Here is a 17,478-nt window from a genome sequence, read left to right as displayed (position 1 = left end):
CCGTCAGTGGTTGTGGAGGTGAACTCGCTGGGGTCTTTTAAGAGACTTCTGGATGAGTACATGGGATTTAATGGGATTGAGGGTTATAGACAGGCCTGGTAGGTAGGGATATGATCGGCGCAACTTGTGGGCCGAAGGGCCTGTTTGTGCTGTAGTTTTTCTACATTCTAGATCAGCAAAAGAAGATTATGGGAGGAGATCTAAGTGAAAATTAAACACTAGCATTGGGCTGAATGAATAATCCGATTAGCACAGTTTTATGGAGGAAATGTAGAAACAAGAAAACGCTGGAAACACGGGCTCAGTAAACTCGGTTCGAAATGTGTACAAGTGTTGGAGAGCATCGGCAACCTGGTAAAATGCCACATAGCCCGACTCGTAATCCAACTCAACTTGGAACCTGGTGTACACCGGCTCCTTAATGATGTCAATGTGGAAGCCATTGTGGCTGGCAGTGAGTGTGCCGTGATTCAGGTGAATGCACCACGCTTTGCCCGAGTTTGTTAAGTCAGAGCGCTCGCCCTCCCGAGCTATGCTCCCGTACGCTATCCCGATTCCCCAGGCAATGCCCTCAGCCTGCACCACCCAGGAGTGGTACCCCGAAGTGAAACTCTGGCAGCAGAGGATCTGGCGGTGGGTGCGGAACCTCTCGGGATTGCTCGGGTAAGGCTGCAGATCGTAGCCAAACGACAGCGAGCGGGCATCTTCAGAGACGGTCAGGAACCAGTAGGCAGTTTTGGTGTCCAGGGTGAGGCGTGACCATTCACCTAGGGAAGGAAGGACATGTAGATAGTTAGTCCACGACCAATGACTGAAGGACAGAGTTGGCAGTGTGATTCCTGTAGCCAACAACCAAACTGTGTTGAATCTATCCACATTTTCATTTTGTTTGTTAAAAAAACTAGGAGTTTTCTTATTAAAACAGTCAAATTATGTCCCTCGCTGATAGAAAAACCTACTAGGCCTATCTAGAGCCCTCAATCCCACTAAATCCCATGTACTCATCCTCCTGGCTGGGCTAAGGAGACACAATTTCCTTTACAAATGTAATCGCCAAAAGCCATGTTTCCATCTAGTTTGGTAAAAATTGTGCTATTTGCCAGCCTTGCTAGACCCTACGCACCCCAGACATTCTCTCTTCCACCTTCTTCCGTCAGGAAAAAGATACAAAAGTTCTGACGTCAACCAGCCGACTCAAGAACAGCTTCTTCCCTGCTGCTGTCAGACTTTTGAATGGACCTACATCGCTTTAAGTTGGTCTTTCTCTACACCCTAGCTATGACTGTAACACTACATTCTGCACCCTCTCCTTTCCTTCTCTATGAACGGTATGCTTTGTCTGTATTTTTTTATTCATTCGTGGGACTTAGGCATCGCTGGCTGGCCTGCATTTATTGCCCATCCCTAGTTGCCCAAGGGCAGTCGAGAGTCAACCTCACGGCTCTGGAGTCACATGTAGGCCAGACCAGGTAAGGACGGCAGATTTCCTTCCCTAAAGGACATCAGAGAACCAGATGAGTTCTTCTAACAATCATAGAATCATAGAAACCCTCCAGTACAGAAAGAGGCCATTCAGCCCATTGAGTCTGCACTGACCACAATCCCACCCAGGCCCTACCCCCATATCCCTACATATTTCACCCACTAATCCCTCTAACCTACACATCTCAGGGCACTAAGGGGCAATTTTAACATGGCCAATCAACCTAACCCGCACATCTTTGGACTGTGGGAGGAAACCGGAGCACCCGGAGGAAACCCACACAGACACGAGGAGAATGTGCAGATTCCACACAGACAGTGACCCAAGCTGGGAATCGAACCCAGGTCCCTGGAGCTGCGAAGCAGCAGTTCTAACCCACTGTGCTACTGTGCCGCCCTCGACAACGGTTTCATGGTCATCAGTAGATTCTTAATTCCAGATTTTCTTTTTATATTGAATTCAAATTCCACCACCTGCTGTGGCGGGATTCGAACCCTGGTCTCCAGAACATTGGCTGAGATTCTGGATTGATAGTCTAGTGATAATGCCACTAAGCCATCATCTCCCCTAGTCTCTGCTAATCTGTATAGCGCGCAAGAAACAATATTTTTAACTGTATGTTAATACATGTGACATTAATAAATCAATTCAAATTAAAATTATATAGCAGCCCCAATGCAGTAAAACATCCCAAGGTGCTTGTGGGTAGGCAGGAAGTGAGAGAATTTAAAGGAGAAACTGTTGAGTGAGAGAAGAAATTGAGCCACACGGAGAGGAGGTGGGACAATGTTGGTTCTGTTCTCTCTCCACAGATGCTGCCAGACCTGCTGAGATTTTCCAGCATTTTCTGTTTTGTTCCAGGACCCTTCACAGGATCAGAATTTTAATAAATAATAGATGGGCGGTAAGAGGAGTAATCAGTGCTGCTTAAATTAACCCCCCCGTCCCTGTCCATAACAACTGATCTCTCTACATGTCTACATCTGTTTTCATCTACAATCTCCATGTCTGTGTGTTCTTGTATCATAAGAACATAAGAAATAGGAGCAGGAGTAGGCCATCTAGCCCTTCGAGCCTGCCCCGCCATTCAATAAGATCATGGCTGATCTGAAGTGGATCAGTTCCACTTTTCCGCCCTCTCCCCATAACCCTTAATTCCCTTTATCGATATTGATATCTCCATGTATGTGTTTTAGTCTGTATCTCTGTGTGAGTGTGCACTTTTCTATCTATAATTGGTCCCTGTCTTTACGTGTTTATCATAAGATGATTCTACACAGAGGGAGGCCATTTGATCCAATATTCCTGTGCTAGCCCATAGAAACTAGAAGCAGGAGTAGGCCATTTGGCCCTTCGAGCCTGCTCTGCCATTCATTTTGATCAATAGTGACAGGACTTTGCTATCACATCAGACAGTGCAGCACTCGCTCAGCTTTGCAGCAGAGTATATGCCCACATTGTTTTTTTCATTCATTCATGGGATGTGCACATCACTGACTGGGCCAGCATTTATTGCCCATCTCTAGTTGCCCTTAGAGGGCAGTTGAGAGTCAACCACATTGCTGTGGCTCTGGAGTCGCACGTAGGCCAGACCAGGCTAAGGATGGCAGATTTCCTTCCCTAAAGGACATGAGTGAATCATAGAAATCCCTACAGTGCTGAAGGAGGCCATTCAGCCCATCAAGTCTGTACCGACCACAATCCCACCCAGGCCCTATCCCCATACCCCTGCACGTTTACCCAACTAATTCCCCCTGACACTCGGATCAATTTAGCATGGCCAATCAACCTAACCCATAGGAGGAAACCGGAGCACCCAGAGGAAACCCACGCAGACACAGAGGGAACGTACAAACTCCACATTGACAGTGACCGGAGGCCGGAATTGAATCTGGATCCCTGGCGCTGTGAGGCAGGAATGCTAACCACTGTGTCACTGTACCGTACAGATGGGCTTTTCCGACAATCGATTACATCCTTCATTCCAGATACTTTTTATTGAATTCGGATTCCACCATCTGCCCTGGTGGGATTCGAACCCAGGTTCCCCGCTGTGCACTTGAACCCACAACCTTCTGATTCGGGCAAGAGTGCTACTGATGGAGCCACAGTGGAGATAGGAACAAGTTCAGCAAGGGAATTCCAGAGCTTAGGGCCCAGATGATGGAGGTGGGGGTGGGACGTGAATGTAGGTTGGTGAGCGCAGTGGGTGGGAGGGACTCGGTGAGAGTTGGCTTGCTGGCAGCAGAGGTTTGGATGAGTGCAACTTTAACAGAGAGCGGATGATGGGAGGCCAGGGATTGGGCTATTCAAGTCTGGTAGATGAGGACTTCTACAGCGGAAGAGCTGAGACAGGGGTGACCTTACGGGGGAAAAAGGAAAGATTGCATCTCTTTCGCAACTACCAAACTCACTAAAGCTCTTTACACCCAGTGACATGTCCCCTCTGAGCCCTCTGTCAATTATCTGAATCTGTTCAGTGGAGTCAATGGGCCAAATGGCCTCATTCTCTCTCTGGACTGAAAATCTTCTTTGGTGTTTCCAGACGGTGAGAATCAGGCTGCGGCCTTTGCCTTATTGGAAGTAGTTTAGCCGCTCATGGCTCTGTGAGATCCTCACTTCAGCAAAACGTGGCATCCAGTCACATTTCGGAGGTTAAGAAATCCTTGAAAACAGGAAGATGAATTTCCCGCACTGCCATCTTTGTTACATCTGAGGGACAGTCTGGGGGAAGCTCTCTGCTACAGTAACTGTTCGGTAGCCAGTGCTGCTGACTGCTTGCCATTCCAGTTTGTTACATTGTCTCTACTCAATCTCCGCTGATTTCCCTGTGCATTTTTCCGTGATAGCTTCCTCTCATTATGCACCACCCCATTCATTCTCCGCCATATACTCTTTCCATCCGTATCTTACCCTGTGTTCGTTACCCTTGAAAAGTTCACATTTTTCTGACACATATTGGAAACAATTTGCTGCAAAAAACATTCTCCTCAACTTCACATTGAGTTATTTTTTGGACTTATTGGCTTAAATCCACATCCGACTGTTAAAAGTTTAAAGTTTATTTGTTAAGTGTCACAAGTCGGTTTACATTAACACGGCAATGGAGTTGCTGTGAAAATCCCCTAGTTGCCACACTGCGGCGCCTGTTCGGGTACACTGAGGGAGAATTTAGCACCGCCAATGCACCTAACTAGCACACCTTTCAGATTGTGAACATAGAACAGTACAGCACAGTACAGGCCCTTCGGCCCTCAATGTTGTGCTGAGCTATGTCCAAACCCAAGATCAAGCTATCCCACTCCCTATCATTCTGGTGTGCTCCATGTGCCTATCCAATAACCGCTTGAAAGTTCCTAAAGTGTCCGACTCCACTATCACAGCAGGCAGTGCATTCCACACCCCAACCACTCTCTGAGTGAAGAATCTACCTCGGACATCCCTCCTATATCTCCCACCATGAACCTTATGGTTATGCCTTCTAGTAACAGCTACATCCACTGGAGGAAATAGTCTCTGCACGTCCACTCTGTCTATCCCCCTCATCATCTTATAAACCTCTACTAAGTCGTGGGAGAAAACTGGAGCACCTGGAGGAAACCCACACAGATACGGGGAGAATGTGCAGACTCCACACAGACAGTGACCCAGGCTGGGAATTGAACCCAGCACTGTGAGGCAACAGTGCTGACCACTCTGCCACCGTGCCACCCCCAACCCCACATACCTGCACTCTTGCCAGTAAAAGCAAGTTTCTCTTAATTTTTAGATCACAAACCCTCAGGTTTAAATTTCCCCTCAACCCTCTTTACTCTAAATGCTAGCTTCTACCATCTCTCCCTCTATCTGAGTCTGCCATTCCTCTTCTGTTGTTAGGGCACCTTTCTTTACCTTTCTGACTACAGAGGTCATTTTTACATAAAGAAAGACTAACTTGCATTTATATAGCGCCATTAACAACCACTGAATTTCCAAAGCACTTTATAGGCCATGACTGGGGATTGGTTGTCAACTGTTGCAAAATCCCATCTAATGTCCTTTAGGGAAGGAAATCTGCTGTCCTTACCCTGTCTGGCCTACATGTGACTCCAGAGCCACAGCAATGTGGTTGACTCTCAACTACCCTCTGAAATGGTTGAGCAAGACACTCAGTTCAAGGGGCAATTAGGGATGGGCAACAAATGCTGGCTGGTCTTGCCAGTGATGCCCACATTCTGTCAAAAAATACCAGGAGGAGCAGCTTTCAAAGAGGAAATGTATAGATTCCAGAATGAAACACTGGGGAAGTGGGACTAGTTGACCAATCCATTGGAAAAGCCAATTTTAACACCTGGAGCTGAGTTGCCTCTTCCCATGCAATGCTGTCCTTTGATTCTCTGGCCTGTGATCTGTCCATATCTACCACTGTCTGAGTGCCTGCCTCTAATTGTACTTTAGCCTCTGCTAAAACACATCTCATAGAACCCTACAGTGCAGAAAGAGGCCCTTCGGCCCATTGAGTCTACACCGAACACAATCCCACCCAGGCCCTACCCCCATATCCCTACATATTATACCCACTAATCCCTCTAACCTACACGTTTCAGGACACTAAGGGGCAATTTCTTAACATGGCCTATCAACCTAACCCGCACATCTTTGGACTGTGGGAGGAAACCAGAGCGCCCGGAGGAAACCCACTTAGACACGGGGAGAATGTGCAAACTCCACACAGACAGTGACCCGAGCCGGGAATCGAACCCAGGTCCCTGGAGCTGTGGAGCAGCAGTGCTGACCACTGTGCTACCGTGCCATCTCCTTTCTTCCAGGGTCTTAAGGATATGTTCCAGCTGTGCACAAGGTTTATTGTGGCTTATATTTACAAGATGCACCTTCTTACCTATCATGTTGAGTATAATGGTGTAATAGACCATCGATCGGTCGATCAGTGACTTGACTTGTTCAGATACAGACCGTACATTGAAGGTTTCCTTGTGGACAGTTGGCATCACTTCAACCTGAAGCTCATTTGCTCTGGAACAAAAGAAATAAAAACCACTCGCACTTAGACATTTTTAATCATGATGCACCAGAATGTGGTCGGGCTCAACTTGATACCAAGTTACTCTAGGAAATATAGAAACTAGAAGCAGGAGTAGACCATCTGGCCCTTCGAGCCTGCTGTACCATTCATTTTGATCATAGCTGATCATCAAATTCAATATCCTAATCCTCCCCCTTCCTCCCATATCCCTTGATCCCTTTAGCCCCAAGAGCGATATCTAATTTCTTCTTGAAATCACGTAACGTTTTGGCCTCAACTCCATTCTGTGGGAGTGAATTCCACACATTCACCACCCTCTGGGTGAAGAAATTTCTCCTCACCCTCAGTTCTAAAAGTAGCACCGTCTGCCCTGGTGGGATTCGAACCCAGGTTCCCAGCTGTGCACTTGAACCCACAACCTTCTGATTCGGGCAAGAGTGCTACTGACGGAGCCACAGGGTATCTTCAATGTGAAGACAGGGTTTTGTCTCCAACAACTTGCTAATTTTACTAACTGTTCTGATAGACAAGTGTGCAGGTTGTTGAGTTGCAGTAATTATTTGCTGTACAATAAAGTGAAACTTACTTGGAAATGAGTTGTCTTGATTTCTGATGGGAGGAAAAAAGAGAGAGAAAGTTAGAGCATTGAGTTGATACAGTGAAATAAAACAAAGTTAGGCTGTTATTAAACTGATCCGATCTTAAAAGTTTCTTTTCAATCATTCGCAAGGTGTGGTGACGCTGGCTGGGTCAGCATTTGTTGCCCATTCTTAATTTCCCCTTGAACTGAGTGTCTCCCTCAGCCATTTCAGAGGGCAGTTGAGAGTCAACCACATCGCTGTGGCTCTGGAGCCACGTGTAGGCCAGACCGGGTAAGGATGGCAGATTTCCTTCCCTAAAGGACGTCAGTGAACCAGGTGGGTGAGTTAAGTGTACCCCAGTAAGCTATGAAGCCCCAGCATCACTCACTAGAGAAATACAGGCACTTAGTGAAGCCACCTACAAGCCTCAACTTGTAACCATAGCAACATCCCCATTTGCCTGTTAATATAAAAGAAGTTTGACCATAAAAAGTCATGACCATAGAACATTAATGTTTGTGAGCAGGAAATAGGTACTCAAGCGTAATGTTTAATATACCAGTGGGTTGTAGATGTGATACACCATGCACAAAATTCAGGTAAAAGCAAATTAATGGACGGGGAATGATTGTACACAGATATAATTCGTTTCAAATACATTTTTATATTAATTTTTAAATAAGTTTTGCATTTTCTTCAGACTTAGATACTGAAAGTTAACAGCAGTTTGTGAAGCAGATCCGGTTAACATGTAGGAATTTCTCTGCCCTACACACTGAGGACCCAGCAACTGAGCAACAACAGCACCGCCAGTGGTAGGTGGCTGTCATTACACTGTGACATGTTTACATAAGCTGTTTCCATTATAAATCTGGACATAGGAATTTATAATGGGGAGCAAAAAGTGACACAGAAGTGTGACAGTGAGGATTTTGTATATCAAAAGTGAGCACAAATCCAAGAGTTTTGATATGCGATCAGTTAATCACCCACAGAGTTATATTTCATAGAATCATAGTGTCAGGGGGATTAGTAAGGTAAATATGTAGGGTTACAGGGATGGGGCTAGGTGGAATTCTTGTCAGTGTATGCTCAATGGGCCAAATGGCCTCTTTCTGCACTGTCATAGAATCCCTACAGTACAGAAGAGGTCATTCATCCTATCGAGTCTGGACTGACTCTCCGACAGAGTATCTTACCCACACCCTCTCTCCCACCCTAGCCCTGTAACTATGGTTAATCCATTTAACCTACACATCTTGGAACACTAAGGGGCAGTTTAACATGGTCAATCCACCTATCCTGCACACCTTTGCCCTATGGAAGGAAACCCACACAGACACGGGGAGAATGTGCAAACTCCACACAGACAGTCACCCAAGGCCAGAATTGAATCTTGGTTCCTGGCGCTGTGAGGCAGCAGTGCTAACCACTGTGCCACCGTGCCACCCCGCATGGGAAGACAAGGAAGAATAGATAGGTATAATTTATAGATGAAGGTGTTACAGGGCAGGGTGTGCAGGTCAACCCTTTGCAATAATTTGTAACCTTGATGTGTATATTTTCATTATAAACTCCCATAGGGAGGTGATGGCCAAGTGGTGTTATTGCTAGACTATTAATCCAGAAACTCGGGGACCCGGGTTCAAATCCTGCCACAGCAGACAGTTAAATTTGAATTCAATGAAAGAAAATATCTGGAACTAAGAACCTGCTGTTGACCATGAAACCATTGTCAATTGTCGGAAGAACCCATCTGGTTCACTAATGTCCTTTAGGGAAGGAAATCTGCCAACCTTACCTGGTCTGGCCTACATGTGACTCCAGAGCCACAGCAATGTGGGTGACTCTTAGGTGTCCTCTAAAGGCAACTAGGGATGGGTAATAAATGCTGGCCCAGCCAGTGACACCCATGTTCCATGAATAAAAAAAACTTGTCCTGCTGTAATTAGAACCAGAGAAAATTACAGCTCAGAAACAGGCCATTTGGCCCTTCTTGTCTGTGCCGAACCATTTTTTGCCTAGTCCCACTGACCTGCATCATATCCCCCCTCACCCCTCTCATCCATGTACCTGTCCAAGTTTTTCTTAAATGTTAAAGGTGTTGACCACTTTATCCGGCAGCTCATTCCGCACTCCCACCACTCTCTGCGTGAAGAATCCCCCCCTAAAATTCCCTTTAAACTTCTCCCCTTTCACCCTCTAGTTTTTTTTCTCCCCTAGCCTCAGTGGAAAAAGCCTGCTTGCATTCACTCTATCTATACCCGTCAAAATCTTATACACCTCTATCAAATCTCCCCTCATTCTTCTACGCTCCAGGGAATAAAGTCCTAACCTATTCAATCTCTCTCTGTAACTCAGAGGAGATGTCAGGGGTAAGTTTTTCACTCAGAGGGTGGTGAGTGAGTGGAATCGGCTGCCATTGGTGGTGGTGGAGGCGAACTCGCTGGGGTCTTTTAAGAGACTTCTGGATGAGTACGTGGGATTTAATGGGATTGAGGGTTATAGATAGGCCTGGGAGGTAGGGATATGATCAGTGTAACTTGTGGGCCAAAGGGCCTGTTTGTGCTGCAGTGTTCTATGTTCTACGTAACATCCTTGTAAACCTTCTCTGCACTCTTTCAACCTTATTAATATTCTTCTTGTAATTAGGAGACCAAAACTGTACACAATACTCTAAATTCGGCCTCACCAATGTCTTATGCAACCTCACCATAACATTCCAACTCTTTTATACTCAATACTTTGATTTATAAAGGCCAATGTTCCAAATTGATCCATTGAACCAGTGACGGCAGTATAGGGCTACCACTGGGACAGGTTCACAGAGATGAGATTCCATTCTGAATGTGGACTTGACAATTCATAATGTCAAAATAAAACTTTACATGAAGTAATGTTGGTTAGAATCCCTACAGCGCAGAAGGAGGCCATTCAGCCCATCAAGCCTGCACCGACAACAATCCCACCCAGGGCATCTATACCTGGAAAAATGACAGACGGTCGCATTGTGCCAAACCCTGGGCAGCATCATCTATCTCTCGGATCAAATCCATCCTCTCGTTCAAGGTTTTGGAACAGGAGCTACTCTCGGCTGTCAACCGGACTCCTTCCTCATCAATCATTTTCAGCACATTTTCTTCATCTTCCTCCAGGCTGTTCCTCCAGGCCAGAAACTTCTTCGAGAGGTTCCCTTGCAGTCGATTGATTTGCATCTGAAAGGTCAACTCATGGTCAGATCGAGACACTACACTCCTGGTGGTTGGGAAGGAGAGAGGGGTGGGGGTGGGTGGGGAGGAGAGAGTGGAGGAAAAGGGATGATGGAGAGGCTCTTTGGCCCATCGAGTCTGCACCAACACATGAAAGGTCGTGATGAACAGAGCAGCAGGTCGTGCCTGGGTTAGCGAATGCAATATCATCAACTGTTGTAAAAACCCATCTGTTTCACTAATGTCCTTTAGGGAAGGAAATCTGCCTTTCTTACCCGGTCTGGCCTACATGTGACTCCAGAGCCACAGCAATGTGGGTGGCTCTCAACTACCCTCTGAAGTGGCCAAGCGAGACATTCAGTTCAAGGGCAATTAGGGATGGACAACAAATGCTGGCCTCGCCAGGGATACCCCTGTCCCCTGAAAGAATAAATTAAGGAATCCTGACTAGTAACAACAACAACAACTTCCATTTATCTAGCACCTTTAATGCCATGAAACTTCCCAAGGACCATCGCCAAGTTTGACACCGAGCCTCATGAGGAGATTTCAGGTCAGACTTTGTCAATGCTTTTGACCAGGGCGTTAATGAGGTTGGAGGAATGGAGAGAGGGTGTTCCAGAGCTTGGGTCCAGGGAATTGAAGGCAAGGCCGCCAACGCTAGAGCGATTAAAATGGGCCAGAATTGGAGGAGGGCGAATATCTCCGAGGGTTGTTGGGCTGGAGGACATGAGGGAGGGTCAGAAATCCTGGGTCTTCAAACTCCCTCCAATGTCTCCGCTGGTGGCCCTGCATTCAACTGGCTGGTCCCGAGCTCTGGAATTCCCTCCCTGCCTCTCGACCTCACTTCCTTCCATTAAGACCCTCCTTAAGGAGATCCTATGAGGAGAGACTGAGGGATTTAGGGTTGTTTTCGTTGGAAAGAAGGCGGCTAAGAGGGGACCTTATTGAAACATATAAGATGATTAGAGGTTAAGATAGGGTGGACAGTGATAGCCTTTTTCCTCGGATGGAGAAAGCTAGCACGAGGGGGCATGGCTTTAAACTAAGGGGGGGTAGTTATAGGACTGATGTCAGGGGTAGGTTCTTTACTCAGCGGGTGGTGAGGGATTGGAATGCCCTGCCTGCTGCAGTTGTAAATGCGCCTAGTTTGGGGGCGTTTAAGAGATCTATGGATAGGTTTATGGACGAAAAGGGATTGGTATAGGCTTGTGGGTCATTCTTTTTGTAACTGGTCAGCGCAACATCATGGGCCGAAGGGCCTGTTCTGCGCTGTAATGTTCTATGTTCTATGTTTAACACCCCATCTCTTTAACCCAGCTGTTGGACATCCGACCTAACATCTCCCAGTGTCACCCTTTGTATTATAATAGTCCTGTGAGAGGCCGCCTTGGGACCCTTCGCTGTGCAAATGGCGCTATGTAAGTTGTTGTTGTTGTATCCCTCATTGCCTTTGCGGGGCACCTTCTTAACCTGGTACCGGTTTGCTAAAACTGAGTGGGTTTCCAGGGACTGCACTCAATGGAGTTTAGAAGGGGGGATCTCATTGAAACTCACAGGATAGTGAAAGGCCTGGATAGAGTGGACGTGGGGAAGATGTTTCCATTGGTGGGAGAGACTGGGATCCGAGGACGCAGCCTCAGATTAAAGGGATAACCCTTTAGAACCGGGATGAGGAGGAATTTCGTCAGCCGGAGGGTGGGGAATCTGTGGAACTCATTGCCACAAAGGAAGCCAGGTCATTGAGTATACGGCTAACACGAGGGGACATAGGTTTAAATTGAGGGGTGGTAATTATAGGACGGATGTCAGAGGTAGGTTCTTTACTCAGAGGGCATGGGATGCCCTGCCTGCAGCAGTTGTGGACTCGCCAACTTTAAGGGCGTTCAAATGGTCAGTGGATAGGCATATGGATAACATTGGAATAGTTTAGGTTAGAGGGTCATTAGATTGGTTCCACTGGTCGGCGCAACATCGAGGGCCGAAGGGCCTGTACTGCGCTGTAATGTTCTATGCTCTATATTTAACACAGAGATAGATAGGTTCTTGATTGGTAAAGGAATCAAAGGTCACGGGGAAAAGGCAGGAGAATGAGGTCAAGAAACTTACCAGCCATGATTGAATGGTGGAGCAGACTCAATGGGCCGAATGGCCTAATTCTACTCCTGTATCTTATGGTTTTATGGACAGGCAGTGAAGAGTCAATCACGGTGATGTGGGATTGGAGTCACGTATAGGTGCAGACCAGGTAGCGATGGAAAGCCATCGTGAATGAATGGGTTGGGTCATTAATGAGAATCTGACAAATTCGCGATCACTCTTATTGCTACCTCCTTTCTCATTTCCAAATTTCTCACAGAAACTGGATTCAATGCTCATGCTTCCACTGTGGGATCAGAACTGGTGAGTTATAAAGGTTTACAGCATGGAAACAGGCCCTTCGGCCCAACTTGTCCATGCTGTCCTTTTTTTTAAACCCTAATGCTAATCCCAACTGCCCACATTTGGCCCATATTCCTCTATACCCATCTTACTAATGTTACTATCTAAAGGCTTTTTAAAAGACAGAATTGTACCCACCTCTATGACTACCTCTAGCAGCTTGTTCCAGACACTCATCACCCTCTGGGTGGAAAAATTGCCCATCTGGACACTTCTGTATCTCTCCCCTCCCATCTTATGCCCTCTAGTTTTAGACTCCCCTACCTTTGGGAAAAGATATTGACTATCTAGCTAATCTGTGCCCCTCATTATTTTATAGACCTCTATAAGATCACCCCTCAGTCTCCTACGCTCCAGGGAAAAAATCCCAGTCTATCCGGCTTCTCCTTATGACTCAATCCATCAAGTCCCGGTAGCATCCTAGTAAATCTTTTCTAGACTCTTTCTGGTTTAATAATATCCTTTCTATAATAGGGTGACCAAAACTGTACACAGTGATCTTGAGATTAGATACAGAATCACTTTGACCACTAAACCCACTCCAGAGAGAGAGAAAGGGAGAGAGAAAGGACATTGTCTCTCCAAGAGAAACTTGGAATCACTGAGTATCTTCTACCTTCAGCTCATCTTCTGATTTTTGGAGATCTTGGTATTTGAAGTGGTAACTCTGCTGAATTTGTAGAAGATTCTTCACACTGTTTAACACTTTGTCCTGCAATGAGAGGAATGTGAATTCAAACGTAAGACTTGATTCAAGATTTGATGTCAGTGCTGACACTACTGGGCATGAGATGTTCAGTGGGCACACGGTGACACAGTGGTTAGCACTGCTGTTTCACAGCGCCAGGGACCCAGGTTCAATTCCCAGCTTGGATCACTGTCTCTGTGGAGACCGCATGTTCTCCTTGTGTCTGCGTGGGTTCCCTCCCACACTCCAAAGATGCACAGGAATTTGATTTGATCTGATTTATTATTGTCACATGTATTAGTATAGAGTGAAAAATATTGCTTCTTGTGCACTGTACAGACAAAGCACACCATTCATAGAGAAGGAAAGGAGAGAGTGCAGAATGTAGTGTTACAGTCATAGCTAGGGTGTAGAGAAAGATCAACTTAATGCAGAGTTGGTCCATTCAAAAGTCTGATGGCAGCAGGGAAGAAGCTGTTCTTGTGTCGGTTGGTACATGACCTCAGACTTTTGTACGGAAAAAGGTGAAAGAGAGAATGTCCGGATGTGTGGGGTCCTTGATTATGCTGACTGCTTTGCCAAGGCAGCGGGAAGGGTAGACAGAGTCAATGGATGGGAGACAGAATGAGACACAGAGACACAATGTGAGACTCAGAGAGAGAGAGAGAGAGCCAGAGAGACAGAGAGAAACAGAGAGAAACACAAAGAGAGACGCACAGAAAAACACAGAGAGAGAGACACAGAGAGAGACACAGAGATAGAGAAACACAGACAAGGAAACACATACAGAGAGAGGCAAAGAGAGAAAAAGATAACGAGAAAAAGAGACAGGGACGGCAAGAGAGAGAGACAGAAGGAGAGAGAGAGACAGAGATAGAGAGACATGGAGAGAGAGAGAGGCAGAGGAAGAGAGAGACAGGGAGAGAGAGAGAGAGACATGGAGAGAAAGAGAGACAGAGTGAGAGACAGGGAGAGAGACGGAGGGAGAGAGAGAGAGAGAGACAGAGGGAGAGAGAGGGAGAGAGAGAGAGAGAGAGACAGAGGGAGAGAGAGAGAGAGAGAGACAGAGAGGGACAGAGAGAGGACAGAGAGTCTCGAAGACTGAAACTGTAAGGGAAACCATTTAGTGGGTTCTGCTGTAAAGATCTTGGGAGAATATTAAAACTGAATGTTAAACTGCCCAGGTTGGGACTCAGATTCTTAACTGGGAATTCAGGAACTTGTCCTGATCTTTCTCAATGGATTCACAACAAAGCTTTTATAGTCAAATCTGTTCCTACCTTAATGGGGTTCAAAGACTTCCTAAAGCCTTACAGCTGTTGGGCAAAGGGGTAATAGGCATCCTCGGGTGGGCAGTTGGAGGTGGGTGAGTGACAGTCTTTCCTCCAGCCACGTCCCCATGCCCTCTGTCTCCGAGTGTAACAGAGGTTTGATGTGACACTGTCAGGCCCAGTGTGGGGAAATGGTGCCCTGGGACACGCTCAGTGTCCAGCGTCTGGACTGTCCACTGCACAGAGTGAGGAGGAAGCAATCAAACAACAAAGTTTCTTTATTAGTGTCACATGGACGCTTACATTAACACTGCAATAAAGTTACTGTGAAAATCCCCTAGTCGCCACACTCTGGCGCCTGTTCGGTTACACTGAGGGAGAATTTAGCACGGCCAACGCACCTAACCAGCACGCCTTTCAGACTGTGGGGGGAAACCCATGCAGACACGGGGAGAATGTGCAGACTCCGCACAGACAGTGACCCAAACCAGGAATCGAACCCGATCCCTGGTGCTGTGAGGCAGCCGTGCTAACCACTGTGCCACCACTGTGACAGTGATCCTACTCTGAAGAAATGGGAGCAGGAGGAGGCCATTCAGCCCATCCAAGCTGCTCCACCATGCAATTGGCTGCTCTGATGGTGGTCTCAACTCTCTGCCCCTCATACCCTTCCACTCCCTGGTCAATGAAAACTCCGACTAACTCAGCCCTCAATATATTCAGTGTCCCAGCCCCCACTGCTCTCTGGGGAAGAGAATTCCAAACATGAATCACTCGCTGAGAGAAAAAGTCCCCCCCACCTCCGTCTTAACTGCAAGATCTTTTGTTTTTAAAGTGGGCCCCCCTCCCGTTCTAGGTTCCTCCATTGGAGGTGGCGTGGGGAGGGTGGCACAGTGGTTAGCACTGCTGCCTCACAACGCCAGGGGCCCGGGTTCAGTTCCCAGCTTGGGTCACTCTCTGTGTGGATTTTGCACGTATAAATAAGCTTTACTTTGTCAACAACCCCTCAGAATCTTCGACCTTGGCCCAGCCCAGCGGCAACATTCAAAATCCTGCCTCAAATCCTTTGATTTTGTGTTGTATAACTGTGGAATGATAGTACAGTGTTACTGATTTAGAATGATAGGGGGACCAGCTAGAGGTAAATGGATGGGGTCTGGGTGGGATTGTGGTTGGCGCAGACTCGGTGGGCCGAATGGCCTTCTTCTGCACTATAGGAGTCTATGAAACTGTGCAGACAGAGGCCATTCAGCCCATTTTGCTTCTGCTGGCCTCTTGCAAGGACATTCCAGTTAGTCCTGCACTTCCTGCAGATCTTTCCCTTATAGATTCCTATTCAATTCCCTGCAGAAATTCTGACTGAATCTACCTCCGCTGTCCTCCCAGACAGTGCATTCTATCAAGGCCATAATAACTCAATGTGTGAAATACAATCTTCGAATCCTGCCTCTGACTGCTTTACAAACTATTTTCAATCTCATTTAAATGTATTTAAAGTTTTTTTTTAGTTTATCTATTAGAACATAGGAACATAAGAAATAGGAGCAGGAGTAGGCCATCTAGCCCTTCGAGCCTGCCCCGCCATTCAATAAGATCATGGCTGATCTGAAGTGGATCAGTTCCACTTTCCCACTTTCTCCCCATAACCCTTAATTCCCTTGTCTATCAAAAACCTATCTACCCGCGTCTTAAATATATTTAGCGAGGTAGTCTCTACCACTTCAACGGGCAGAGAATTCCAGAGATTCACCACCCTTTGAGTGAAGAAATTCCTCCTCAACTCCGTTCTAAACTGCTCCCCCCCCCTTATCTTGAGGCTGTGCCCTCTAGCCCCGCTATCCTTTCTAAGCGGGAAGAATCTCTCTACCTCTACCCTATCCATCCCTTTCATTATTTTATTAGTGTCACAAATAGTCTTACATTAACACTGCAATGAAGTTACTGTGAAAAGCCCCTAGTTGCCACACTCTGGCACCTGTTCGGGGCGCACTGGGGGAGAATTTAGCACGGCCAATACACCCTAACCAGCACGTCTTTCATACTGTGGGAGGAAACCCGTGCAGATACGGGGAGAACGTGCAGTCTCATCACAGACAGTGACCTGAGCCTGGAACTGAACCCAGGAACCTGGCGCTGGGAGGCAGCAGTGCTAACCCACTCCTGTGTGAAATTAGTTCATCCTTATTCACATTGTCAATATCCCTCACGGTTTTGAAACCGACCCCAAGTCTGTTCCTTTTCTCCCTCCCTGCTCAAAGGAGGAGAATCCAATTTCTCCAAGACACTGAGGTCTCCCCTGCCACTCACCTTAATCTGAGCTGCTGCCTTCTCCAGGCTCACCATTCTGTGAGATTTGTGTTTGCCTGTGATTGTACAGGGGTCACACACACACTCTCCATCATCTTCACAGTAAAACTCCAGCATCTCGTTATGCTCTGGGCACCGTTTCTCCGCAGGCTCCGTCGAGGCCTTCCCGAGCTTGTCGCACGCCGTGACCTCCTTCGGATCTTTCCCAGAGGAGGGAAGCTCGGCAGGGGGAGCCGAGACGGCAGCAGCCTCCTCTGGCTTGTCCGGATAGAGGAGACAGGGACCAGGTTCCAGGTTGGGGCCTAAGGGGCACAGCGGGCAGCATGCAGCACCCTCGACTGTTACCCGGGCCTGGGAATCCTTGATGCAGTTGGCGCAGAGGGAGTGCTTGCAAGGCAATCGCTCAGTAGGCTTGCCTGTGCCTTGGCACATGGCACAAGGCAGCTCCTGCTTAGCCGAAGCTGTGTTCTCCAT

General features: G+C 47.1%; 1 protein-coding gene across 1 annotated transcript; it reads right to left on the bottom strand.

Annotated features, from left to right (window-relative positions):
- Positions 1-246: 246 nt before the first annotated feature.
- LOC145338781 (E3 ubiquitin-protein ligase TRIM7-like) lies at positions 247-17,478 on the bottom strand. Its single transcript, XM_080183173.1, has 6 exons — positions 17,005-17,478; positions 13,355-13,450; positions 10,072-10,302; positions 7,093-7,115; positions 6,363-6,496; positions 247-767 (listed from the first exon to the last, which is right to left on the bottom strand). Exons 1-6 carry the CDS (start codon positions 17,476-17,478, stop codon positions 247-249), a joined length of 1,479 nt encoding a protein of 492 aa, XP_080039299.1.

This window comes from Carcharhinus amblyrhynchos, unplaced genomic scaffold, assembly GCF_965287045.1.
Source record: "Carcharhinus amblyrhynchos unplaced genomic scaffold, sCarAmb.v2.hapA chromosome_171, whole genome shotgun sequence".
Taxonomy (NCBI): domain Eukaryota; kingdom Metazoa; phylum Chordata; class Chondrichthyes; order Carcharhiniformes; family Carcharhinidae; genus Carcharhinus; species Carcharhinus amblyrhynchos.
Note: the sequence above shows the minus strand (reverse complement) of the source record. Positions and strands in the feature narration are given on the sequence as shown.